Source organism: Pelophylax lessonae, assembly GCF_965119305.1.
Source record: "Pelophylax lessonae genome assembly, chromosome: 8".
NCBI classification, from domain to species: Eukaryota; Metazoa; Chordata; class Amphibia; order Anura; family Ranidae; genus Pelophylax; species Pelophylax lessonae.
Window position 1 is genome coordinate 120001037 of NC_138775.1, and position 26544 is coordinate 120027580.

Below are 26544 nucleotides of genomic sequence, written 5' to 3' on the forward strand. Positions count from 1 at the left end.
CAATGAAACATGGTCTACTGGTCACATGTGTTGAATTCCTCAGAGATCCATGCCTCATTAATTTTAAAAATGTGAGGTAGTCTACACTGTCATGAGCTAGGCGAGTGCGCTTATCGGTCACGATCCCCCCTGCTGCGCTGAAATTCCTTTTGGATGGGAGGATGGAGGAGGAGGAGGAGGAGAAGAAGAAGAGGCAGGCCTGCATGCAATCCGTGGCGGTACAATTAAATCAACACGGGTTACATGCTTGACGGCCGTCAGATGGTTCACCCAGTGGGCAGTAAAAGTGATATACCTTCCCTGCCCGTGTTTGCTAGACCATGTGTCTGTGATCAGATGTATCTTGGCACCAACACTGTGTGCCAGAGATATATTGACTTGCCGCTGAACATGGCCATACAGCTCTGGAATGCCCTTCTGCGAGAAATATTTCCTGCCTGGGACCTTCCATTTGTGGTGTTCCAATGGCCACAAATTTCCGAAAGGCCTCCGAGTCCACCAGTTGATGTGGCAGTAGTTGGCGGGCTATCAGTTCCGACAAGCCAGCAGTCAAACGTTGGGCAAGAGGGTTATCCGGCGTCATCATTTTTTTACGCTCCAACATTTGGGCCACAGAAGCCTGCCTTTTTCCAGAACAACGTGACGATGGCATCATGGAAGGTGGAGTGGAGGACAAATGTGAGGAGAGAGGTGAAGGAGAAGAGGCTGGACGGTGAGAGCCTGGAGTGTGGCTTTGTGGGTTCTGACGGTGTTACTCCCACTGGGTTTGGTGATGGGAGTTCAGGTGCCTTCTTAAGGCGGTCATCCCTAGGTGAGTGTTTGTAATGTTCCGGTACCTTTGGTACCCTAAATTACTCTTTTCACAAGTGTATGCGCCCCACCATTCTCTTTTGGAAAGGTGCGCATACACCTTTAAGACTGAAGCTGTCATCACTCAGCGCCGGACTAGATGGCTATTTAAATCGCCGGTTCTCACTCACATGTGTTCGTTCAAACACCCTTACCTGGATGCTAACTTGGCTTGAAGATTTCGTGCTTGCAAGCATACCTCGCTGACGGAACCTCGCTGCGCTGATCCCTGCATCCCGCTTCCGGATCATCCGCTCCTCCTGAACCAACCTTCGGCTGTATTGCTATTAGTGCTAAGTACCCCGCAGGGGAACCCTCTATAAACTTATACTAAGCTTACACTATCTAGCTCTGCATAGTAAAGACTATTTATCACATCTGCATATCTAGATTGCTAGCTCTTAAGACTACTGCTACTTATTCCTGCACTGGGTTGATCTCTCTTGTATGTCCACCTGCTACTCTGTCATCTGCTACCATACATGATTGCTAAACCTACCTGCATCCATCTGCTACTGTCTTACCTTCAAGTGTCTGTCACCTACCACCTCCACTCAACCTGTCTCTTAAATCTTCATCACTGTGTTACTACATACATAAAGTCACTCTAGGAACCAGCTTGTTGAGTGTGTGTATTTACTAGCTGAATTAAGACCTTCCACACATGATGAGTCATTGAGGTTGGGAATGGTATCTCAGCATCTCTCTTACATGACTACTGAAGTGGAATATTTCTGCAGCTGAAAATCCACACCATACATGAAACGCAGGAGCGTTACAGAGTTGGGCTTACATAGTTACATAGTTACATAGTTACATAGTAGGTGAGGTTGAATAAAGACAACAGTCCATCCAGTTCAACCCGTGTAGGTGTGTGTGGCTGTAATCATCTCACATACCCCTGAAAGTTCTGATCCTTGAGATGTAAGTCTAAGAGTCTTTTGAAAGCCCCCATACTACCCGCAGAAACCACCTCTTGTGGTAGAGAATTCCACAATCTTGTAGCCCTGACAGTAAAGAACCCCCCACGTTGCCTGAGGTTAAAACGCTTCTCCTCTAATCGCATTGTATGCCCTCGAGTCCTCATGCAATCCCTTCGAATGAACAGCTTTTTTTCTAAGCTGGGATCCCCATTAAGATATTTATAAATTGCTATCATGTCCCCCCTCAGACGTCTCTTCTCCAGGGAGAATAAATCGAGCGATTGTAGACGCTCTTCATAGTCAAGGTCCTCCAATCCCCTAATTAGTTTAGTTGCCCTTCTCTGGACTCTCTCCAGCTCCAACACATCCCTCCTGAGGACTGGCGACCAGAACTGGACAGAATACTCCAGATGCGGTCGGACCAGAGTTTTATAAAGTGGAAGGATTATAGTCTTATCTCTGGAATACATCCCTTTCTTTATGCAAGCCAATATTCTGCTGGCTTTGGCAGCTGCCGCTTGACATTGCATGCTGTTGCCTAATCTATCATCAACCAAGACTCCCAGATCCTTCTCCATTTTTGATTCCCCCAAGGGTTCCCCTCCTAACGTGTATTGTGCTTTTATGTTTTTAGTCCCCAAGTGCAAAACCTTACACTTCTCCACGTTAAACCTCATTTGTAGTGTTGAGCGAACACGGACTGTATTATTCGTGTTCGTACCGAATAATTGGATTTTTTGTACCCGAACACGGACACGGACACTTTACTGTATGTTCGGGTAAAAATCCGTGTTCGGTCGTTTTATTTCCGGGTTTTGCATGCTTTGGCGCTCTTTTCATGGCGGGCTTTCAACAGCCAATCAACAATCGTTTAACTGGTGTGCCTTAAGCCATCCCAGCCATGCCTGCAAATGTCTCAGTAGCTGTGATTGGCCGTCTGAAGCATGTGACCAAGTCTTTATAAGTTCGAGGCAGCCGCAGCGGCGTCATTATGCTGCTTAGATTCAGGGACAGAGCACACATCAACGTGCTGGCTGCTGATTAGGGAAAGATAGGCAGGAAAAAACCATTTGTGTCCGGATAGAATTGAGGGACAGGTCAGAGTGTTTAGGCAGGGCGAGTTGTAGGCATTTTAGGGATAGAGTCTGCTGAATTATAGGGTCAGTGTCTTCTACAAACTACAATCGATATTGCTGTGTGGGGGGTGGGGTGAATCTGCACTCAATCCTGATCTACGATCTCTTCTCAATCCTGTTAGGGACAGAGTCTGCTGAATTTTAGGGAAACTGTGTTCTACAAACTACAATCGATATTGCTGTGTGGTGTGGGATTGGAGATAGGCAGGTGTCAGTGATCCACATCCATTTTTCTGTGTGTGAGCTGCAGTGAACACAATCTTTTTGGGCTGCAGTGAACACAATCTTTTTGGGCTGCAGTGAACACAATCTTTTTGGGCTGCAGTGAACACAATCTTTTTGGGGTGCAGTGAACAAAATCTTTTTGGGGTGCAGTGAACACAATCCTTTTTGGTGTGCAGTGAACACAATCTTTGTGGGGTGCAGTGAACAAAATCCTTTGTGGGGTGCAGTGAACACAATCTTTTTGGGGTGCAGTGAACAAAATCCTTTTTGGGGTGCAGTGAACACAATCTTTTTGGGGTGCAGTGAACAAAATCCTTTGTGGGGTGCAGTGAACACAATCTTTTTGGGGTGCAGTGAACACAATCTTTTTGGGGTGGAGTGAACAACATCCTTTTTGGGGTGCAGTGAACAAAATCCTTTTTGGGGTGCAGTGAACAAAATCATTTTTGGGGTGCAGTGAACACAATCTTTTTGGGGTGCAGTGAACACAATCTTTGTGGGGTGCAGTGAACACAATCTTTTTGGGGTGGAGTGAACAACATCCTTTTTGGGGTGCAGTGAACAACATCCTTTTTGGGGTGCAGTGAACACAATCTTTTTGGGGTGCAGTGAACACAATCTTTGTGGGGTACAGTGAACAGAATCTTTGTGGGGTGCAGTGAACACAATCTTTGGGGGGTACAGTGAACACAATCTTTGTGAGGTGCAGTGAACACAATCTTTGTGGGGTGCAGTGAACACAATCATTGTGGGGTGCAGTGAACTCAATCTTTGTGGGGTACAGTGAACACAATCTCATACTTCTGAAGGTTTGAGGGTGCTGCCTGTTCCATACTCCCCCTACTCCTCATCTAGCCTTTTAGGGGTACAAACAATAGTAATTGGGGCCTAGTGTGGTTGTGTACGTGTGATATACATACACTTTTTTGGGATCATATTTTCTATTCCGCTATTTAATCAAAAACCTTTGGGGATCAGTTAAATTGGGGGATAGTCTGTGTTGGTACGTGTGAGAGAGATCCACCTTTCCAAGTTGTTGGGGTTCATCTCATACTTCTGAAGGTTTGAGGGTGCTGCCTGTTCCATACTCCCCCTACTCCTAGCCTTTTAGGGGTACAAACAATAGTAATTGGGGCCTAGTGTGGTTGTGTACGTGTGATATACATACACTTTTTTGGGATCATATTTTCTATTCCGCTATTTAATCAAAAACCTTTGGGGATCAGTTAAATTGGGGGATAGTCTGTGTTGGTACGTGTGAGAGAGATCCACCTTTCCAAGTTGTTGGGGTTCATCTCATACTTCTGAAGGTTTGAGGGTGCTGCCTGTTCCATACTCCCCCTACTCCTAGCCTTTTAGGGGTACAAACAATAGTAATTGGGGCCTAGTGTGGTTGTGTACGTGTGATATACATACACTTTTTTGGGATCATATTTTCTATTCCGCTATTTAATCAAAAACCTTTGGGGATCAGTTAAATTGGGGGATAGTCTGTGTTGGTACGTGTGAGAGAGATCCACCTTTCCAAGTTGTTGGGGTTCATCTCATACTTCTGAAGGTTTGAGGGTGCTGCCTGTTCCATACTCCCCCCTACTCCTAGCCTTTTAGGGGTACAAACAATAGTAATTGGGGCCTAGTGTGGTTGTGTACGTGTGATATACATACACTTTTTTGGGATCATATTTTCTATTCCGCTATTTAATCAAAAACCTTTGGGGATCAGTTAAATTGGGGGATAGTCTGTGTTGGTACGTGTGAGAGAGATCCACCTTTCCAAGTTGTTGGGGTTCATCTCATACTTCTGAAGGTTTGAGGGTGCTGCCTGTTCCATACTCCCACCTACTCCTAGCCTTTTAGGGGTACAAACAATAGTAATTGGGGCCTAGTGTGGTTGTGTACGTGTGATATACATACACTTTTTTGGGATCATATTTTCTATTCCGCTATTTAATCAAAAACCTTTGGGGATCAGTTAAATTGGGGGATAGTCTGTGTTGGTACGTGTGAGAGAGATCCACCTTTCCAAGTTGTTGGGGTTCATCTCATACTTCTGAAGGTTTGAGGGTGCTGCCTGTTCCATACTCCCCCTACTCCTAGCCTTTTAGGGGTACAAACAATAGTAATTGGGGCCTAGTGTGGTTGTGTACGTGTGATATACATACACTTTTTTGGGATCATATTTTCTATTCCGCTATTTAATCAAAAACCTTTGGGGATCAGTTAAATTGGGGGATAGTCTGTGTTGGTACGTGTGAGAGAGATCCACCTTTCCAAGTTGTTGGGGTTCATCTCATACTTCTGAAGGTTTGAGGGTGCTGCCTGTTCCATACTCCCCCTACTCCTAGCCTTTTAGGGGTACAAACAATAGTAATTGGGGCCTAGTGTGGTTGTGTACGTGTGATATACATACACTTTTTTGGGATCATATTTTCTATTCCGCTATTTAATCAAAAACCTTTGGGGATCAGTTAAATTGGGGGATAGTCTGTGTTGGTACGTGTGAGAGAGATCCACCTTTCCAAGTTGTTGGGGTTCATCTCATACTTCTGAAGGTTTGAGGGTGCTGCCTGTTCCATACTCCCCCTACTCCTAGCCTTTTAGGGGTACAAACAATAGTAATTGGGGCCTAGTGTGGTTGTGTACGTGTGATATACATACACTTTTTTGGGATCATATTTTCTATTCCGCTATTTAATCAAAAACCTTTGGGGATCAGTTAAATTGGGGGATAGTCTGTGTTGGTACGTGTGAGAGAGATCCACCTTTCCAAGTTGTTGGGGTTCATCTCATACTTCTGAAGGTTTGAGGGTGCTGCCTGTTCCATACTCCCCCTACTCCTAGCCTTTTAGGGGTACAAACAATAGTAATTGGGGCCTAGTGTGGTTGTGTACGTGTGATATACATACACTTTTTTTGGATCATATTTTCTATTCCGCTATTTAATCAAAAACCTTTGGGGATCAGTTAAATTGGGGGATAGTCTGTGTTGGTACGTGTGAGAGAGATCCACCTTTCCAAGTTGTTGGGGTTCATCTCATACTTCTGAAGGTTTGAGGGTGCTGCCTGTTCCATACTCCCCCTACTCCTAGCCTTTTAGGGGTACAAACAATAGTAATTGGGGCCTAGTGTGGTTGTGTACGTGTGATATACATACACTTTTTTGGGATCATATTTTCTATTCCGCTATTTAATCAAAAACCTTTGGGGATCAGTTAAATTGGGGGATAGTCTGTGTTGGTACGTGTGAGAGAGATCCACCTTTCCAAGTTGTTGGGGTTCATCTCATACTTCTGAAGGTTTGAGGGTGCTGCCTGTTCCATACCCCCCCTACTCCTCATCTAGCCTTTTAGGGGTACAAACAATAGTAATTGGGGCCTAGTGTGGTTGTGTACGTGTGATATACATACACTTTTTTTGGATCATATTTTCTATTCCGCTATTTAATCAAAAACCTTTGGGGATCAGTTAAATTGGGGGATAGTCTGTGTCGGTACGTGTGAGAGAGATCCACCTTTCCAAGTTGTTGGGGTTCATCTCATACTTCTGAAGGTTTGAGGGTGCTGCCTGTTCCATACTCCCCCTACTCCTCATCTAGCCTTTTAGGGGTACAAACAATAGTAATTGGGGCCTAGTGTGGTTGTGTACGTGCGAGATACATACACTTTTTTTGATCATATTTCCTATTCCGCTATTCAATAAAAACCTTTGAGGATCAATTGAATTGCGGGATAGTCTGTGTCGGTACGTGTGAGAGAGATCCACCTTTCCAAGTTGTTGGGGTTCATCTCTTACTTCTGAAGGTTTGAGGGTGCTGCCTGTTCCATACTCCCCCTACTCCTCATCTAGCCTTTTAGGGGTACAAACAATAGTAATTGGGGCCTAGTGTGGTTGTGTACGTGTGATATACATACACTTTTTTTGGATCATATTTTCTATTCCGCTATTTAATCAAAAACCTTTGGGGATCAGTTAAATTGGGGGATAGTCTGTGTTGGTACGTGTGAGAGAGATCCACCTTTCCAAGTTGTTGGGGTTCATCTCATACTTCTGAAGGTTTGAGGGTGCTGCCTGTTCCATACTCCCCCTACTCCTCATCTAGCCTTTTAGGGGTACAAACAATAGTAATTGGGGCCCAGTGTGGTTGTGTACGTGTGATATACATACACTTTTTTGGGATCATATTTTCTATTCCGCTATTTAATCAAAAACCTTTGGGGATCAGTTAAATTGGGGGATAGTCTGTGTCGGTACGTGTGAGAGAGATCCACCTTTCCAAGTTGTTGGGGTTCATCTCATACTTCTGAAGGTTTGAGGGTGCTGCCTGTTCCATACCCCCCCTACTCCTCATCTAGCCTTTTAGGGGTACAAACAATAGTAATTGGGGCCTAGTGTGGTTGTGTACGTGCGAGATACATACACTTTTTTTGATCATATTTCCTATTCCGCTATTCAATAAAAACCTTTGAGGATCAATTGAATTGCGGGATAGTCTGTGTCGGTACGTGTGAGAGAGATCCACCTTTCCAAGTTGTTGGGGTTCATCTCATACTTCTGAAGGTTTGAGGGTGCTGCCTGTTCCATACTCCCCCTACTCCTCATCTAGCCTTTTAGGGGTACAAACAATAGTAATTGGGGCCCAGTGTGGTTGTGTACGTGTGATATACATACACTTTTTTGGGATCATATTTTCTATTCCGCTATTTAATCAAAAACCTTTGGGGATCAGTTAAATTGGGGGATAGTCTGTGTCGGTACGTGTGAGAGAGATCCACCTTTCCAAGTTGTTGGGGTTCATCTCATACTTCTGAAGGTTTGAGGGTGCTGCCTGTTCCATACCCCCCCTACTCCTCATCTAGCCTTTTAGGGGTACAAACAATAGTAATTGGGGCCTAGTGTGGTTGTGTACGTGCGAGATACATACACTTTTTTTGATCATATTTCCTATTCCGCTATTCAATAAAAACCTTTGAGGATCAATTGAATTGCGGGATAGTCTGTGTCGGTACGTGTGAGAGAGATCCACCTTTCCAAGTTGTTGGGGTTCATCTCATACTTCTGAAGGTTTGAGGGTGCTGCCTGTTCCATACTCCCCCTACTCCTCATCTAGCCTTTTAGGGGTACAAACAATAGTAATTGGGGCCCAGTGTGGTTGTGTACGTGTGATATACATACACTTTTTTTGGATCATATTTTCTATTCCGCTATTTAATTTAACTGGGCCTCCATGCGAGACCTGTGTGCCTTGTTGCGCTGTTTTGAGTACTCCACCAACATGGCCAGTGGCAATGACGCCGTTCTCAGCTTAACTATCCCACTTCTATGCCTCCTTGAAAAAACAATTCGGGCGATGATGGAAGAGGATGTGGCACAGGATGAGGAGGAGGAGGAGGATGAAGAGGTAACATTTCCAAGGCTTTCAGGGCAGTCATTCGCAAGGGGCTCCGAGGGTGGGTTCCTGCACACGCAAACGCCAGGGACGCAATTGTCCAGCAGGGGCACAGTTCTGGAGGATGAGGAGGATGAGGAGGAGGAGGAGCTGGAGGAGGAGATGGAACCATGTTCACAGCAGGGTGGCACCCAGGCCAGCTCATGGCCATCACTGGTGCGTGGCTGGGGGGATACAGAGGACACGGACGATACACCTCCCACAGAGGACAGCCTTTCGTTGCCTCTGGGCAGCCTGGCACACATGAGCGATTACATGCTGCAGTGTCTCCACAACGACCGCCGAGTTGCCCACATTCTAACTTGTGCTGATTACTGGGTGGCCACGCTGCTGGATCCCCGTTACAAGGACAACGTACCGTCCTTAATTCACTCACTGGAGCGCGATCGCAAGATGCGCGAGTACAAGCGCACGCTGGTAGACGCCATGCTGCTGGCATTCCCATCTGACAGCGGGGCCACAGTGGAAGCACAAGGCAGAGGAGGAGGAGGAGGAGGTCGCCAACGCAACCAGGGCACCGCCAGCACCTCAGAAGGCAGGGTTAGCATGGCCGAAATGTGGAAAAGCTTTGTCAGCACGCCACAACAAACAGCAGCACCAGCAGCTCAGATGGAACGTCTTAGCAGGAGGCAGCATTTTACCAACATGGTGGAGCAGTATGTGTGCACACGCCTACATGTAGTGAATGACGGGTCTGCCCCCTTCAACTTCTGGGTCTCCAAATTGGGCACATGGCTTGAGCTTGCCCTTTACGCCTTGGAGGTGCTGGCGTGCCCTGCAGCCAGTGTATTATCTGAACGGGTATTTAGCACGGCTGGGGGCGTTATAACAGACAAGCGCAGCCGCCTGTCCAGAGACAATGTGGACAAGCTCACGTTCATTAAAATGAACCAGGCATGGATCCCACGGGACTTTTCCGTACCTTATGCAGAATAGCAATGGATACCGACCTTACCCACCCATTGTTCCATTTTTGCTCTTTCTCACTCTTTTGGGGTGTACCCTCATTTAAAATTTTTTAAAAGAAGCAGTGTTGGCTACCTCGTCCTCCTCCTCAGGGCCAGATTAATGTAGGGGCTATTGGAGCTGCAGCTCCAGGCCCCTACCTTTTATATAGGCCCCGGGTTGGCCATATTCACTGTTACCGCTCTTCTATCACTTGTAAACACAGAAGTCTGGCTTCTATGCTCGCTTCCCCAGGCAGCACCCTCAGAACCTCCCCACACAGCGTGAAGGCCGGACAAGGAGGGACAGTTGGCGATGCATGGATGTGTTTATGGGCTTCAGAGACAGCATCCCATGTTGAATTAGGCATGCATGGCTGCACCCTTCCTCCTCTGGGTGCATGGCAAGGCACGGCCCTTAAGGCCCTTCAAAATCCTCAGCACCAAGCCCATGATGCTGTTAATCCGGCCCTGGTCCTCCTCCACCGCTGCTTCCACCTACACCGCCCATAGGTGTGCGCAGCCTATTGCATTAAGGTGTGCACCCCAAAGTTGAAATACACATGCATGTGTTTGCCAGCAGGGAGAGTAATGTATCGGGGCCATGTACCTGTAGGCAAGGAGAAATAGAGCAGAGCAGGTCCCAGGGAGATCTTTCCCATCTCCTCACTGGCAATGCTATGTGCCCTAGGTGATTAGGGTGTGCCCAGGCACACCCAGCACACCCTGTGCGCACGCCTATGTCACCGCCACATCCACCACCACCTCAACCTCCCTCCTACTCCATATGGGCCTCGTCCTTCAGAGATGAAGAAGAACATTGTTTTATTTTTCTGTTTTTTTTTTGTTGTTTTAAGTTATTTCCCTATCCACATTTGTTTGCAGAGCACTTGCCATGCTCTTAATTACGTTTTGCTGCCATTTGCAGCACTCTAGCCCTTTCCTTTGGTGTTTTAGAGCCATTTTAGTGCCTTAAAGTTCGGGTCCCCATTGACTTCAATGGGGTTCGGTGTCCGGGAAAAGTTCGGTAAAAGTCCGGGACACGGACCCGGACTTTTTTTTAAAGTTCGGCCGAACCCGTCGAACACGGACATCTAGGTGTTCGCTCAACCCTACTCATTTGCCATGTCGTTGCCCACTCTGTAATTTTGTCCAGGTCATTCTGTAGGATATCTGCTTCATGCTGTGCAGTTATTGCTCTGGCCAATTTTGTGTCATCTGCAAAAACTGATATCGAACTACTGATCCCGACCTCAATGTTGTTTATGAATAAATTGAACAAGGTTGGTCCCAGGACTGAGCCCTGGGGCACCCCGCTTACTACCTCAGACCAGTCTGAGTATGCGCTGTTTATTACCACTCTTTGGACACGCCCTTTAAGCCAATTCCGTATCCAAGAGCAAACCCTGCTGTCGATACCTGCAGATCTTATTTTATAAATTAAGCGCTTGTGGGGAACTGTATCAAACGCCTTAGCGAAATCCAAGTACACCACATCCACTGGTCTCCCCCTATCTAGCTCACAGCTCACCTCCTCGTAAAATGTTAAAAGATTGGTTTGACAAGAACGCCCATTTGTAAACCCGTGCTGATTACTGCTGATGATGTTGTTGTCTTTAGCAAACTCTACGATATAGTCCCTTATCATCCCCTCCAGAAGTTTACATACTATTGATGTCAAACTGACAGGCCTATAATTTCCCGGGATATGCCTCTGGCCCTTTTTGAATATCGGAATCACGTTAGCTTTCTTCCAATCCCCTGGTACATCTCCTGTCCTAATACTGTCAGCAAAGATCAGGAACAGTGGTCTGGATATAACCTTACTGAGTTCCTTGAGTACTCTCGGATGTACGCCATCCGGGCCTGGTGATTTGTTTGTGTTGAGTTTATCCAGCCTTTCCCTGATTTCACCCTCTGTTAGCCATAGTGGCAAGTCCTGTGTATTACTACTAACCAAACAGTCATGGTCAGTGTACCCCTCCGTTTCCTGTGTAAAGACTGACGAGAAAAAAGCATTCAGCACGGTTGCCTTTTCAGTGTCCTCTGTAACCATCCTCCCATCATTGTTAATTATGTGTGCAATATGCTCTGCCCTAGTTTTTTTGCTGTTGATATATTTAAAGAATTTCTTTGGGTTTTTTTTACTATCCTCCGCTATTTGTCTCTCAAAGTTGATTTTAGCCATCTTGGTTTCTTGTTTACTTTTCTTATTTGCCTCCTTGTATTGCTCGAAAGCCGATACTGTGCCCTCTGATTTATACTTCTTGAAGGCCAATTTTTTTCCCCTAATAAGTTTTTTGACGCTACGGTTTAGCCAGCCAGGTTTGGCTTTGTCTCTTCTAAATTTATTTCCCATAGGAATGCACTGCAAGATGCCTTTGCCTAATATGTTCCTAAAGCATTCCCTAATATGTTCCTAAAGCATTCGCGCTTACCGCGACTTATGCGTTGACTGCAAAGGCTGCAGATGGCAACACTGTTGTCAGCAACGGACACATTAAAAAAATCCCACACTGCTGAGCCATGTGCCAGCGTCCTGGGAGCGCCAGATGTGACTGTACATGGTTGATGGCTCGCTCCTGATACATTTGCAGTCTGCTTTGTACCTCTTGTGCAATGCAAGGTCTGCCTGCCTCTCCTCCCTATCTGCCGGTCTGTCTCTCCCTCTGAACTCCCCTCCTCTTCCTCTCTTGTGGGCACCCATGTGATGTCCATAGACATGTCGTCATCCACGTCACCTTCCCCACAACTAACAATCGAGATCTCGGAGTAGGCAGCAACAGCGGGGACCAACCTCCTTGGGCTGATCTGGGTACTGTCGTCAGACTGCTGGGTGGTGGCTGTTGCTACCACCTCTTCCTGATCCGATGCCAACAATGGCTGCGGATCGGAAAATAATTCCAGAGACTCAAGCGGAGGGTATGTGGTGGTTGTGGTGGTGTTTGTGGTGGTGTCTTTGGGGGTACACACAGCAGAGAGTGAAGAGGGTGCAGATAGAGAGGATGAGGAGGGTGCAGAAGAGGAAGGCAGAGTGAGCCACTCAACCAAGTCTGGTGCGTCCTTTGATGTAATCGAACGCGACTTCTGAAACTTCACACTTTGGCTCCGGCCTACTGCTCCTGCCCTACCCCTACCACCCCTGCTTAAGTGTCTGCCTCTTCCTCTGCCTGTCATGTTTTTAAATTACCCTGTGACAAAAGTCTCTAGAGAATCGCAGTATATCTGGAAAAAGGTATATAACACAACGCTTCAATCTGTGGTATTTGGGGGGCCACAGGTTTATCACACCATTTCTACAAATAATTGGCCAGTAACTGCCAGTAATTTCGCTAAGGCATTTGATACAGTTCCCCACAAGCGCTTAATTTATAAAATAAGGTCTGCAGGCATCGACAGCAGAGTTTGCTTTTGGATACGGAATTGGCTTAAAGGGCGTGTCCAAAGGGTGGTAATAAACAGCGCATACTCAGACTGGTCTGAGGTTGTAAGCGGGGTGCCCCAGGGCTCAGTCCTGGGACCAACCTTGTTCAATTTATTCATAAACAGCATTGAGGACGGGATCAGTAGTGCGTTATCAGTTTTTGCAGATGACACAAAATTGGCCAGGGCAATAACTGCACAGCATGAAGCAGATATCCTACAGAATGACCTGGACAAAATTACAGAGTGGGCAACGACATGGCTAATGAGGTTTAACGTGGAGAAGTGTAAGGTTTTGCACTTGGGGACTAAAAACATAAAAGCACAATACACTTTAGGAGGGGAACCCCTGGGGGAATCAAAAATGGAGAAGGATCTGGGAGTCTTGGTTGATGATAGATTAGGCAACAGCATGCAATGTCAAGCGGCAGCTGCCAAAGCCAGCAGAATATTAGCATGCATAAAGAAAGGGATGTATTCCAGAGATAAGACTATAATCCTTCCACTTTATAAAACTCTGGTCCGACCGCATCTGGAGTATTCTGTCCAGTTCTGGTCGCCAGTCCTCAGGAGGGATGTGTTGGAGCTGGAGAGAGTACAGAGAAGGGCAACTAAACCAATTAGGGGATTGGAGGACCTTGACTATGAAGAGCGTCTACAATCGCTCGATTTATTCTCCCTGGAGAAGAGACATCTGAGGGGGGACATGATAGCAATTTATAAATATCTTAATGGGGATCCCAGCTTAGAAAAAAAGCTGTTCATTCGAAGGGATTGCATGAGGACTCGAGGGCATACAATGCGATTAGAGGAGAAGCGTTTTAACCTCAGGCAACGTGGGGGGTTCTTTACTGTTAGGGCTACAAGATTGTGGAATTCTCTACCACAAGAGGTGGTTTCTGCGGGTAGTATGGTGGCTTTCAAAAGACTCTTAGACTTACATCTCAAGGATCAGAACATTCAGGGGTATGTGAGATGATTACAGCCACACACACCTACACAGGTTGACCTGGATGGACTATTGTCTTTATTCAACCTCACCTACTATGTAACTATGTAACTATGTTGTCACTGTGTGTAGCACAGTTAACACAGCAAAAGAGGCCAAATTTTTGAAGGACTAAAATACAATCTTAGAAAAGTATACTGTTAAATAACACCCAACTTCAATATGTGGTATCGGGGGGCCACTGGTCTATCACACCAGTTGTTAAAAAAATTGGCCAGTGAGTTTGGCACTGTATGTATCAGACACAGCAAAAGAGGCAATATTGTTGCAGGACACAAATACACTTGTAAAAGTATACTCAGATAACTCCCCACTTCAATATGTGGTATTGGGGGGAGGGGGCATTGGTCTATCACACCAGTTTTAATACATTAAAAGTGCTTTTGTCACTGTTTGTAGTATTGCTGCAGCAACGCTCAGTCTCCACACCTGTCACAATGCTGCACAGTGCATAATAATACTACTAATCCACTATAATATGCTTTCCACAAAGTATATTATACCGTGGATTACCCCCCTCCCCCTCCCTATATAGTGCATTGCACAGCAATACCAAAAAAATTGCAGCCTTTAAATGACTTTTGTGGACATTAACAGAGCGATTTGTGTCACTGCTGCCGATTGCTAACTGCCCCTAAAGCACCGACTGGATATCTCTCCCTAACCTGAAAAGATACTGTAGTAGACCTATACCGAAATACCAGCCCTGAAAAGGACTTTTGTGGATCTTAACAGAGCTATTTGTGTCTGGCAATCTCTCCCTCATGAACACAGCAGACCTTTCCCTACGCTGAAAAAAAGCAGAATGTGAAATGGCTGACAGCTCAGGCCTATTTATAGGGTAGGGGGCATGTCCATGTGCTAAAATGTTTCAATTGGCTGTCGCGTTCCACCTCACGGCTGTGTCATGGGTCAAAGTTCTCCCCAATGTAAACTAATATGGCCGCCGTGAACATCGGCTAAAGTCCACCTTTTCGCAAATTTGCGAACAGGCACAATTTGCCGCGAACTGACCGCCGGGCGAACCGCAAGGCCATCTCTACATGCCTCATCAGTGCCACATCCATGGCACGTCAGTGCTCATCCGTACCACATCCATGCTCCCTGCACGTTGGGCCTCTGTATGTGGCTAGGCTGTGGAAAAGTGTCACATATGTGGTATCTCTATACTCAGGAGGAGTAGCAGAATTTATTTTGGGGTGTCATTTTTGCTATGTACATGCAATGTGTTAGAAATATCTTTTATAATGGACAACTCTGTGTAAAAAAACAAATAGGTTTCCTTTTTTTTCCACATTTTCCAAAAACTTGTGGAAAAAAAATTACACGTTCAAAAGACTCATTATGGCTCCTAGATTATGTGTTGGAGTGTTTGCTTTCCAAAATGTGGTAATTTTGTGGTTGTTTCAATTGTCCTGGTGCTCCAGGGCCTTCAAAAGTGTGATTGGTTGTCAGGAAATTACAGTATATGTATAGTTTTTGGTTCTAGAACGCCTGACGGTGCTACTTGGATGTTGGACCTCTGTATGTGGTCAGGCTGTGGGAAAAGTCCCACACGTGGTATCCCCATACTCAGAAGGAGTAGCAGAATGTATTTTGCGATGTAGTTGCAAGTATGCCAATACAATGTGTGAGAAATAACTTGGTAATATGACCATTTTGTGAAAAATAAAAAATAAAATTAAAAAAATCTTCATTTTGCAAAGAATTTTGAAAAAAAATGAAACTTCAAAAACTCATTATGCCTGTTACTAAATACCTTGGAATGTCTACTTTCCAAAAAAGGGGTCATTTGGGGGGTATTTGTACTTTACTGGCTTGTTAGGGTCTCAAGAAATGAGATCAGCCGTCGGTACATCAGGTGTGATCAATTTTCAATGATTGGCACCATAGCTACTAGACTCTATAACCTTCACAAAGACCAAAAAATGTATACATATTTCTGTTATTTTTACTACATGTTTATATTTTGTATTCTGTGTAAATGATTTTTTTATGCTTCATGGATGTAATACAATGTATTACTTTTGATAAACTAGTGTATTGTATATACAGAACACACATTTTATTTTCACTCTAATAAGTTGGCTAAACAAAGTTTACGAATTACAAAACAAGTAATTTGTCTATTTCTTACAGCCATAAACATAACATTGATGTGTCCTGTAATGGATAGAATGCACCGACTGACCTACCTTCGTGTGGATCAAAACAGACTAAGACGTCCTTTAAGCACTTTAGTATTTCTTTGTTTTCCCCATATACACAGTATTTACTATGGTGAGCAGAAGCACATTGCTGGGGAAACAAATGTGCCACTTATTCCTCAGTATCCATTCCCTGATGAGGACAGGGATAATGATGATGATGATGATGATGAAGATTTTCCTCAATATCACAGAGAGGAGCATGAACCAATAGCAAGAGATACTCCGTCGGATGCACATGAAGATAATTATTTTGATAATGATTATTCAGATTAACTAGCCATTAACTGGTATTAGTTTAATTTCAGAAAGGATTTCATTTTATTACATGCTTTTAAGTATCTACAGTATCTCACAAAAGTGAGTAAACCCCTAACATTTTCAAAAATATTTTATTATATCTTTTCATGTGACAACACTGAAGAAATTACACTTTGTTACAATGTAAAGTAGGGAGTGTATAGCTTGTATAACAGTGTAAATTTACTATCCCCCCCTCAAAGTAAATCAACACACAGCCAACAATGTCTAAACCACTGGCAACAAAAGTGAGTACACCCCTAAGTGAAAAATGTCCGATTTGGGCCCAAAGAGTCAATATTTTGTGAGGCCACCATTATTTTCCAGCGCTGCCTTAACCCTCTTGGGCATGTTCACCAGAGCTTCACAGGTTGCCACTGGAGTACTCTTCTACTCCTCCATGACAACATCATGGAGCTGGTGAATGTTAGCGACCTTGTGCTCCTCCACCTTCTGTTTGAGGATTCCCCACAGATGCTCAATAGGGTTTAGGTCTGAAGACATGCTTGGCCAGTCCATCATCTTTACCCTCAGTTCTTTAGCAAGGCAGTGGTCACCTTGGAGGTGTTTTTGAGGTCGTTATCGTGTTGGAATACTGCCTTGCGCTCCAGTCTCCAAAGGGAGGGAATCATGCTCTGCTTCAGTATGTCACAGTATATGTTGGCATTTATGGTTCCCTCAATGAACTGTAGCTCCCCAGTTTCGACAGCACTAATGCAGCCCCAGAACATGACACTCCCACCACCATGCTTGACTGTAGGCAAGACACATTTGTCTTTGTACTCCTCATCTGGTTGATGCCACACACGCTTGACACCATCTGAACCAAATAAGTTTATCTTGGTCTCATTAGACCACAGGACATGGTTCCAGTAATCCATGTCCTTAGTCTGCTTGTCTTCAGTAAACTGTTTGCAGGCTTTCTTGTGCATAATCTTTATAAGAGGCTTCCTTCTGGGACGGCAGCCATGCCGACCAATTTGATGCACTGTGCGGCGTATGGTCTGAGCACTGACAGACTGACCCCCCACCCCTTAAACCTCTGCAGCAATGCTGGCAGCACTCATATGTCTATTTCTCAAAGACATCCTCTGGATATGACGCTAAGCATGTGCACTAAATTTCTTTGGTTGACCATGGTGAGGCCTGTTCTGAGTGGAACCTGTCCTGTTAAACCACTGTATGGTCTTGGCCACCATGCTCCAGCTCGGTTTCAGGGTCTTGGCAATCTTCTTATAGCTTTGGCCATCTTTATGTAGAGTAACAATTCTTTTTTTCAGATCCTCAGAGAGTTCTTTGCCATAATGTGCCATGTTGAACTTCTACTGACCAGTATGAGAGAGTGAGAGCGATAACACCAAATTTAACACATGCTCCCCATTCACACCTGAGACCTTGCAACACTAACAAGTCACACGACACCGGGGAGGGAAAATGGCTAATTGGGCCCAATTTGGACATTTTCACTTAGGGGTGTACTCACTTTTTTTGCCGGCAGTTTAGACATTAACCACTTAACGTCTAGCCACGTAGAGCTACGTCAGCTGACTTTGCATGGTTGTACCGGGGGGATGCCTCTAGCTAGAGGCATCCCCCCGGTACCGTTTTCTTGAGCCCACTGTCGGCTTTCCAGCGGTAATGACCAATGTGGCTCGGGAGCTGCTTAATCGTTACCCCGGCGAGCGGGAGGGGACATCTCCCCTCCCGCTGCTTTGCCCGGGTCTCCTGTCCCATCGGGAGACCCGAGCACCCAGCCGGCACGTCCGCCGGCTGGATGGTGTCCCGATCAAAGCCGCAAGCAGCTTCGATCAGGTCTCCGATGACGTAACCCAGAGGCATAACCCGGGTTACTCTGCTGCTAAAGGCGGCAGATTCAAAAAGTGACAGCATTCAAAAATGAAGTTTTTGACGTTTTGAATACATGGAAGTGTAGTGGAGGGGTTTAGGATCTTTTAGACCCTTGATCCCTCCATAAAGAGTACCTGTCACTGCATATTGCTGTCACAAGGGATGTTTACATTGCTTATGACAGCAATAAAAGTGATCAGTTTTTAAAAAAAAAAAAAAACCTGTGTTAAAATTAATAAAAAAAATAAAATTAGCCGCCCCCGCCGCCGTTAGTTTGCGCACGAAAGAAAACGTATATGGAAGTCACACCGCATATGAAATTGCTGTTCAAACCACACATGTGAGGTATCGCCAGAGCGTGAGCAATCATTTAAAAAAAAGAGCTACACTCTAACACTAAGCTAGTAACCGTTAAAATATTTTAAATCGTCGCCTATGGAGATTTTTTAATGACCGTAGTTTGTCGCCATTCCACGGGTGTGAGCAATTTTAAACCGTATCATGTTGGGTATCTACAGTGCCTTGCAAAAGTATTCGGCCCCCTTGAACTTTGCGACCTTTTGCCACATTTCAGGCTTCAAACATAAAGATATAAAACTGTAATTTTTTGTGAAGAATCAACAAGTGGGACACAATCATCAAGTGGAACGAAATTTAATGGATATTTCAAACTTTTTTAACAAATAAAAAACTGAAAAATTGGGCGTGCAAAATTATTCAGCCCCCTTAAGTTAATACTTTGTAGCGCCACCTTTTGCTGCGATTAGAGCTGTAAGTCGCTTGGGGTATGTCTCTATCAGTTTTGCACATCGAGAGACTTACATTTTTGCCCATTCCTTCTTGCAAAACAGCTCGAGCTCAGTGAGGTTGGATGGAGAGCGTTTGTGAACAGCAGTTTTCAGTTCTTTCCACAGATTCTCGATTGGATTCAGGTCTGGGCTTTGACTTGGCCATTCTAACACCTGGATATGTTTATTTGTGAACCATTCCATTGTAGATTTTGCTTTATGTTTTGGATCATTGTCTTGTTGGAAGACAAATCTCCGTCCCAGTCTCAGGTCTTTTGCCGACTCCATCAGGTTTTCTTCCAAAATAGTCCTGTATTTGGCTCCATCCATCTTCCCATCAATTTTACCATCTTCCCTGTCCCTGCTGAAGAAAAGCAGGCCCAAACCATGATGCTGCCACCACCATGTTTGACAGTGGGGAGATGGTGTGTTCAGGGTGATGAGCTGTGTTGCTTTTACGCCAGACATAAAGTTTTGCATTGTTGCCAAAAAGTTCGATTTTTGGTTTCATCTGACCAGAGCACCTTCTTCCACATGTTTGGTGTGTCTCCCAGGTGGCTTGTGGCAAACTTTAAATGACACTTTTTTTATGGATATCTTTAAGAAATGCCCAATTTTTCAGTTTTTTATTTGTTAACAAAGTTTGAAATATCCAATAAATTTCGTTCCACTTCATGATTGTGTCCCACTTGTTGTTGTTTCTTCACAAAAAATTACAGTTTTATATCTTTATGTTTGAAGCCTGAAATGTGGCAAAAGGTCGCAAAGTTCAAGGGGGCCGAATACTTTCGCAAGGCACTGTATTTACTCGGCGTGACATCATCTTTCACAATATACAAAAAAAAAAACGGGCTAACTTTACTGTTTAGTTTTTTTTTAAATGCAGTGAAATTTGATTTTTTTGTAATTTTTCCAAAAAAATGGCGTTTGAAAGACCGCTGCGCAAATACCGCGTGACAAAAAATATTGCAATGACCGCCATTTTATTCTCCAGAGTCTTTGCTAAAAAATATGTATAATGTTTGGGAGTTTTAAATAGTTTTCTAGCAAAAAATACTGATTTCAACTTGTAAACCAAAAGCTTCAAAAATTGGCTTAGTGGTAAAGTGGTTAATGGCTGTGTGTTGAGTTATTTTAAGGGGGCAGCAAATTTTCACTGTTATACAATCTGTACACTCACTACTTTACATTGTAGAAAAGTGTAATTTCTTCAGTGTTGTCACATGAAAAGATAGAATAAAATATTTACGAAAATGTGAGGGGTGTACTCACTTTTGTGAGATACTGTATGTGAAAAACGGGAACATACAGACTGATTTTTCCAAGCACGAAATCATTAGATATATTTCTATTACATTTTTTAGATTAAAACAAACCTGTCCCTCTTCTGCTTTTTGTTAAATGCTATCTGTTTAAAATGCAATGCAATCTATGTAAAATGTGATATCTGGTGAAGCCAAGGTCCTGAAATTACCAACAGAGTTGGCAAGCTAATGATAATAAATTGCTTACTTATTCATTAATCATGTATCATACTTTTTGGAGCCTCAGGAGCTTGAAAGCTTTAGATGGTTGATTTGATTACCAGCCATGTAAATTGTTAACTGCCAGTGCTTAGCAGTGCTTATCATGCAAGGAGATATTTCTTCACAATGAGCATGACTACATCATGTGTTGTGTGCCTAGAAAAAAACTCAGTGTACATGCACTGAAGTTACATTTTGGCTGAATCAGGGAAAAGATAGGGGTGAGTTTTAGCTTAACAGCAATGCTAAAGAGCACAGATAGCCTACCGACAATTGTTCTCTACAAGCCATCTGCCCATTTGTGGCCAAGCTTCCAGCGGCTCCTATGCCCATGTTCCAAGCAACTTAATGTTCATACTTTAAGAGTAGAACTATTGACATTCAATAAAGTGTGTTCCACTGTCATACTGCAGTAAAGTATGAAAAGAGAGCCATGGAAAGGCCTTTTCTTGACAAGAGGTATATAAAAACAAAAGAAGACCTTCAAAAAAAATTGTAGCTGGGTGCCACTGGCTACGGATTCTTATCTTTCTCTCCACCACTGCACTCAGAGAGGCACAGCAGAAATGGGTGGTCTTTGTGTGTGTGAAAGCCCTTTACCTTCCTCCTCCCATTGTCTAGCAGCATTTCCTGGCCAAACAGTTTGAATAGGAAGGCACAGCTTCCACTCTGCACCCTGTGAGATATAGTTTGCTAGGACAAGAATTTCTGTACTGTGCAAGGAAATGAAACTGCAGGTCCCAACAGACCATTGAACTGAGAAGGAGAAAAGAATGGATTTTTTATCATTTTTACCTGGGAAAGCTAGGGGCTTTTTAGCACCAAGAGACAGAGAAGGCCTCTGTGTGGTGGCTCCTGCTCGCAGGGAGTCTGGCCTATGAGGTTCTGAGTAAGGATGATCGAACTTTTGAAAAGTTCGGTTCGGCCAGAACATCCGAACTTCCCGAAAGTTCGGCCCGGATTTCAGAACCCCATTGAAATCAATGGGACCCTAACTTCGGTAATCAAAAAACACAATTTTTAAGCTCTAAAACCCAATAAACGCCCCTAAAAAGTGCCCAGGGTTCTGGGTCATGCCCCATTAACTATTAATCACACAAAAAAAGTTCTTAAAAATTGTCATTTTTGATAAAAAAAAGCCATTATTGAAAAAATTAAAAAAAAAAAAAAAAGAGAGATTTTTTGACTTTGGATTTAGTATCTGGGGGGTCTAAAAGGTGTGCATGTGAAGTTTCAGCTCTGTAGCATGTCCAGAACCATGAAAAAAAAAAAAGATAATTTTTCAGTAGAGCAGGGATGTGGGACCCTCCTTTAACACCTATATGATCTTTTTTTTTCTGGTTCTGGACAGGCTACAGAGCTGAAACTTCACAGGTACACCTTTTAGACCCCCCAGACACAAAATCACACAAAATAAAGTTCTTAAAAATTGTCATTTTTGATAAAAAAGCCAATTATTGAAAAAATTAAAAAAAAAAAAAAAGAGAGATTTTTTGATTTTTATATCATATCTGGGGGGTCTAAAAAGTGTTCCTGTGAAGTTTCAGCTCTGTAGCATGTCCAGAACCATAAAAAAAAGATTGTTTGTTTGTATTAGAACACTTTCAGGACAGGTAGTTGGCTTCGCTGCTGTAACACCTTGCCGGTTTAAAAGCAGGCATTTTTTTGGGTTCTTTGCAGTCAGGAAAAACATCTGAACTTGTGTATAGTGGTACTGTGCATAAGTTCTGATGTTTTGCCTGCCTCAAAAAAACCCAGAAAAATGCCAGCAAAAACACACCTGGGCATTTTTTTTTTGACGCTAGCGTTTTTTTTTGGCATTTTTTTGTGTTCTTTTGAGGCAGGCAAAACATCTGAACTTGTGTATAGTGGTGTATATACACACATACATATATTTATATACACACCTAGACATATATAGGTGTGATAGTAGCAGAAATATATGCTTGCGCTAATGAAATCATTTACTTTAATATATTTCTGCTACTATCACACCGATATATGTCTATCTACTGCAAAGAACCCAAAAAAATGCCTGCTATTAAATTAATAGCAGGCATTTTTTTGGGGTTCTTTGCAGTCAGGAAAAACATCTGAACTTGTGTATAGTGGTACTGTACACAAGTTCAGATGTTTTGCCTGCCTCCAAAAAACCCCCAAAAATGCCAGCAAAAACACACCTGGGCATTTTTTTTGACACACCTGGGCGTTTTTTTGGCATTTTTTGGGGTTCTTTTGAGGCAGGCAAAACATCTGATATATATATATATATATATATATATAGTGTGATAGTAGCAGAAATATATTCCTGTAAATGATTTCATTAGCGCAAGCATATATTTCTGCTACTATCACACCTATATATGGCTAGGGGTGTATATACAGACATATATGTGTATATATATCCCCTATACACATGTTCAGATGTCATGTCTGACATCAAACATGTCCTCAAAAAAGCACTGACAGTGGCAGCCCCTGCAGCATAAAAAATGCTTGGCTGGTGAGAAGCCATAAGCGTGTGCCGAAGCTATTCAGAGAAATTATCATTTCTCTATAGCGGTCACCCTGCTATGGAAGGGTTTTGTCACCCTTCCATAGCAGTCACTGTCAGTTAACCCTACACTACGGTCCCCTGACACTTCATACTTTCCCTATAGAAACTAAATTTTTGAAGCTAACTTAAGTGTAAAGGAGCACTCTAACTACACTAGATATCCCTTTCCTCACACTAAAAATAGCTAAATGACACTTTTAAAGTAAAATTAACAGAACTGCTTCCACTCTCTTCCATGTCCAGTATAACAATGCTAGGAATATGGCGGGGGCGATCTTATATACTGGGGGGCGTATTCACTAATGATTGGTCTAGGGACCCCCTAGTCACTCCAATCACATTCCTAGCATTCTCCTGCCCCCTCAATTGGCTTTTGCTAATGGTTCTGGTCCAATCACGGGCTTTTAAAGCCCATTTCCTGAAGCATTGCATTTTGGGCGGTTCTGGTTGCCGAATTCCGAACTTTTTGGGCAAAAAGTTCTAAATTCGGCTGAACCTCGAACACCCAATGTTCGGGCCGAACCGATGGTCGACCCGAACCGTTCGATCATCCCTAGTTCTGAGACCAGTGACTGTGAGTGGAGAGCACCTGGTGTAGCACGGCTGTTGACATATTCTACACCACCAGACCACTGCCGCTGGGAACTTGAGGTGCTACTGGCCCTGGTTATCACCGCTGTTCGCTAGAAGCTCTTTAGGGAGGACTTAAGGGGGGCCCCCTTTCCACCTAGAATATTCTCAGCTGTATCCGCTGACTGTTAAGAGGGCTATAGACCCAAGCTTATTACTGCTGGCAGAGACTGTGTTACTGAATGCAGGACACACAGGACCCTTTTCATGTGTTGAACACCCCTAGTCTGACCCAGCATTTCTATCAGACTGATATTGCATTCATACTAGTTCTAGGCCATGTTTCTACGGAATGATCTCTGTTGAACCGCACCTATCTTCCAGCTGTTTAAAAAGGCCACCTCACTGCAATACCTTACATCTACTGCATATATTATTTTAAGCCAGTTGTAAAGTGCACCAACTCATCATAAAGGGCCCCAATGATAGCCAGCAGAAAAAACATCCTAAGGACTGCCCCAATCATATAATGTGCACGTTAACCTAGCCCCATCATTGATCATTATCTCTCATCTGTTGAGTAGTGATAGAGCTTACTAGACTGCCTATATTTAGCATTGATATTATAACCTTCCTATGTTTGTTACACGTTATTTTCGCTAATCACTGCTCCACTACAGGTGGTGTTGTTTACTTTGTATGCTAATCTGGATAGCAGGTGTTACCCCACATTGGATTAATTTATTTTTTGCCAATTGTTTTGCATACCAAGGTGTATCCCAACTGTTTTATCTTGATTCCTGTAACTTATAATACAATCAGTTCTTCCTTTTTCTATAAACACTGTGTGCAAATGTATTCTTGAAACTGTACTGTTGAATGTCTAATACAGATATTAGTGATTCTTTACAATATTTTAAGTTTGAACACTCAGGCGTGTGTGTCAGAAGGGTTAAGGTCTTTGAAGAGGTTTAGGTCAAGAACAGAGAACTGATCCAACCAAGGGGCTCCTTCGGGGTAGCACTACATAAGTACAGAACTCTCTAACTGAAAAATACAAGACAAAAAGAGCAGTATTGACCTACTTCTTGCAACCAGTAAGGCTAGAATTGCATTTAGAAATGCATTTAATAGTCATTTTCACACGAGCAGTCGTAGTTTGGAACTTCTTCTTGCACGTACACTAAAGTATAACCTTGTCTGCTTCCAGTGGACTGAATGATAGCAGCTGATCGCAGAGCTATTTACTGGTCAGGAACATCTTCAAGCCCTTGTGACATCAAGTGAATTGTGATCTAGCATACAGTTGGTTCGGAATTCCTTGAGCAGTAAAAACTGTCTTCCATCACACTCTGAACAACTGCCAATACATTGCACATGTCACCCTGCCCCTTGTTGATGTCAGGAATAGGAACTCACACAGTGGCTCCCAAAGAGGCAGGAGGAAATTTTGTATCCAGAGTCTACTTTAATTTTATTGGCCTATGTTTCCAGATTTAATTTCGATTCAGTTTTACATTTGGCAGCATTAACATAACTTAAGCAAAGTGCACAAAATATTTACCTGTTCACCTTCTACTTTCTCATCTCCATCGCCAGTCGACTTGTACGTTTTCTTCACAGTTTCTGTATCTATGGGCACCACTGGTTACCTTGACACAACCGGTAGCAGAAATGGAAGTCTCTTTGGTACCCATGTCTTCACCAACACTTTGGTTTCTTCCAATGTGGACTACTATCTCATCCGTGTTTTGTGCATTAGGCTCTCTTGTGAACAGGCTCACCTGTTTCTTCCTGTTGTGTTGTGTGAATGCTTTAACTTATTTTTTCCAGTTGTTCCTCAGTCTGTTTGTCTTTTGGAACATTTTGGGGCAGGAAATACATGGTGAGACCCACTTTAGCTTTGCAGCCAAAAATAGCTTCATATGATGTTCTCTTAATCCCAGAATTAAAAGCCTAGTTTCTCTCCTCGCCTTCCAGGACGGCCCAACAGTGAGAGATGATAGGCTCCTCCCTACCGGAAACACAATCAATTACAATTTGTTAAAAAAAAACCTTCCCTCTGCCCCTCAGTTTAGATTGTGTTTCTTCCTACAATGAAACGTTTGTTATGTTCACTGACCTGCAGACTCTGAGAGTCGAACGGTACCCCTGTGGGCCAGGTTCAGCAAAGGGCCTTTGAGAGCTGAGCTCTACCTGCCACCTCCCCAGGCTTCTCACAGGTCGCCCCCAGGTACACAGGCCATCGGTCACCTGAGGTCACCTGAGGTGTCCTTCTAGGTCCTGTTCTCTGGCACCAGCAGCTCTCCTCCATGGAAGAATTTTGAATTTCCCGCCGGGCGGATGTTTCAAGCCTTGTCTTTAATCCGGAACTTCCGGCACAACGCCAGGATGCGCACGCACAACATGCAGAAGAAGAAGAATGTGGAGGAAATGCCGGAGCCGCTTCCTAGCGGTAAAGCAGACTCCCACGCTATCGGAGCTCGGACAGCTGCTGGGGAAATGAAGCCCTCCACGACTCAACCTCTGGGGTAGGAGGAGCAGAGGCCGGACCAGGTGTCAGTAGCAAAACCCAGGTCGGAAACGGGTAAGTGCTGAGAACGTATCCTTCATTGGTTGTTCCTTCTAAAGTCTGCTGATACCGACTTAAAAATGCCTGGAAATTGTCCCATTTTCCCCGACCTTAGTCGGACTCATCAATGTCCTTTCTATGGTTTTCAGATTAATATGTTTGGGAAGAGTGTCTTCCAGAGTCCCTGAGCAGGTCACAAGAAACCTCTGCTACTGCCCCAG

At 43.9% G+C, this 26544-nt stretch overlaps 1 protein-coding gene across 2 annotated transcripts in view; it reads left to right on the forward strand.

Annotated features, from left to right (window-relative positions):
* Positions 1–16438, forward strand: part of OMD (osteomodulin) — a gene marked incomplete at its 3' end in the record, with an annotated part of 35793 nt that extends 19355 nt beyond the window's left edge. For both annotated transcript variants that reach the window (XM_082265518.1, XM_082265519.1), the window contains exon 3: positions 16095–16438. In XM_082265518.1, coding sequence (XP_082121644.1) covers positions 16095–16438 — 344 coding nt within the window. The remainder of the gene's footprint in view (positions 1–16094) is intronic.
* Between the last annotated feature and the right edge of the window lie 10106 nt (positions 16439–26544).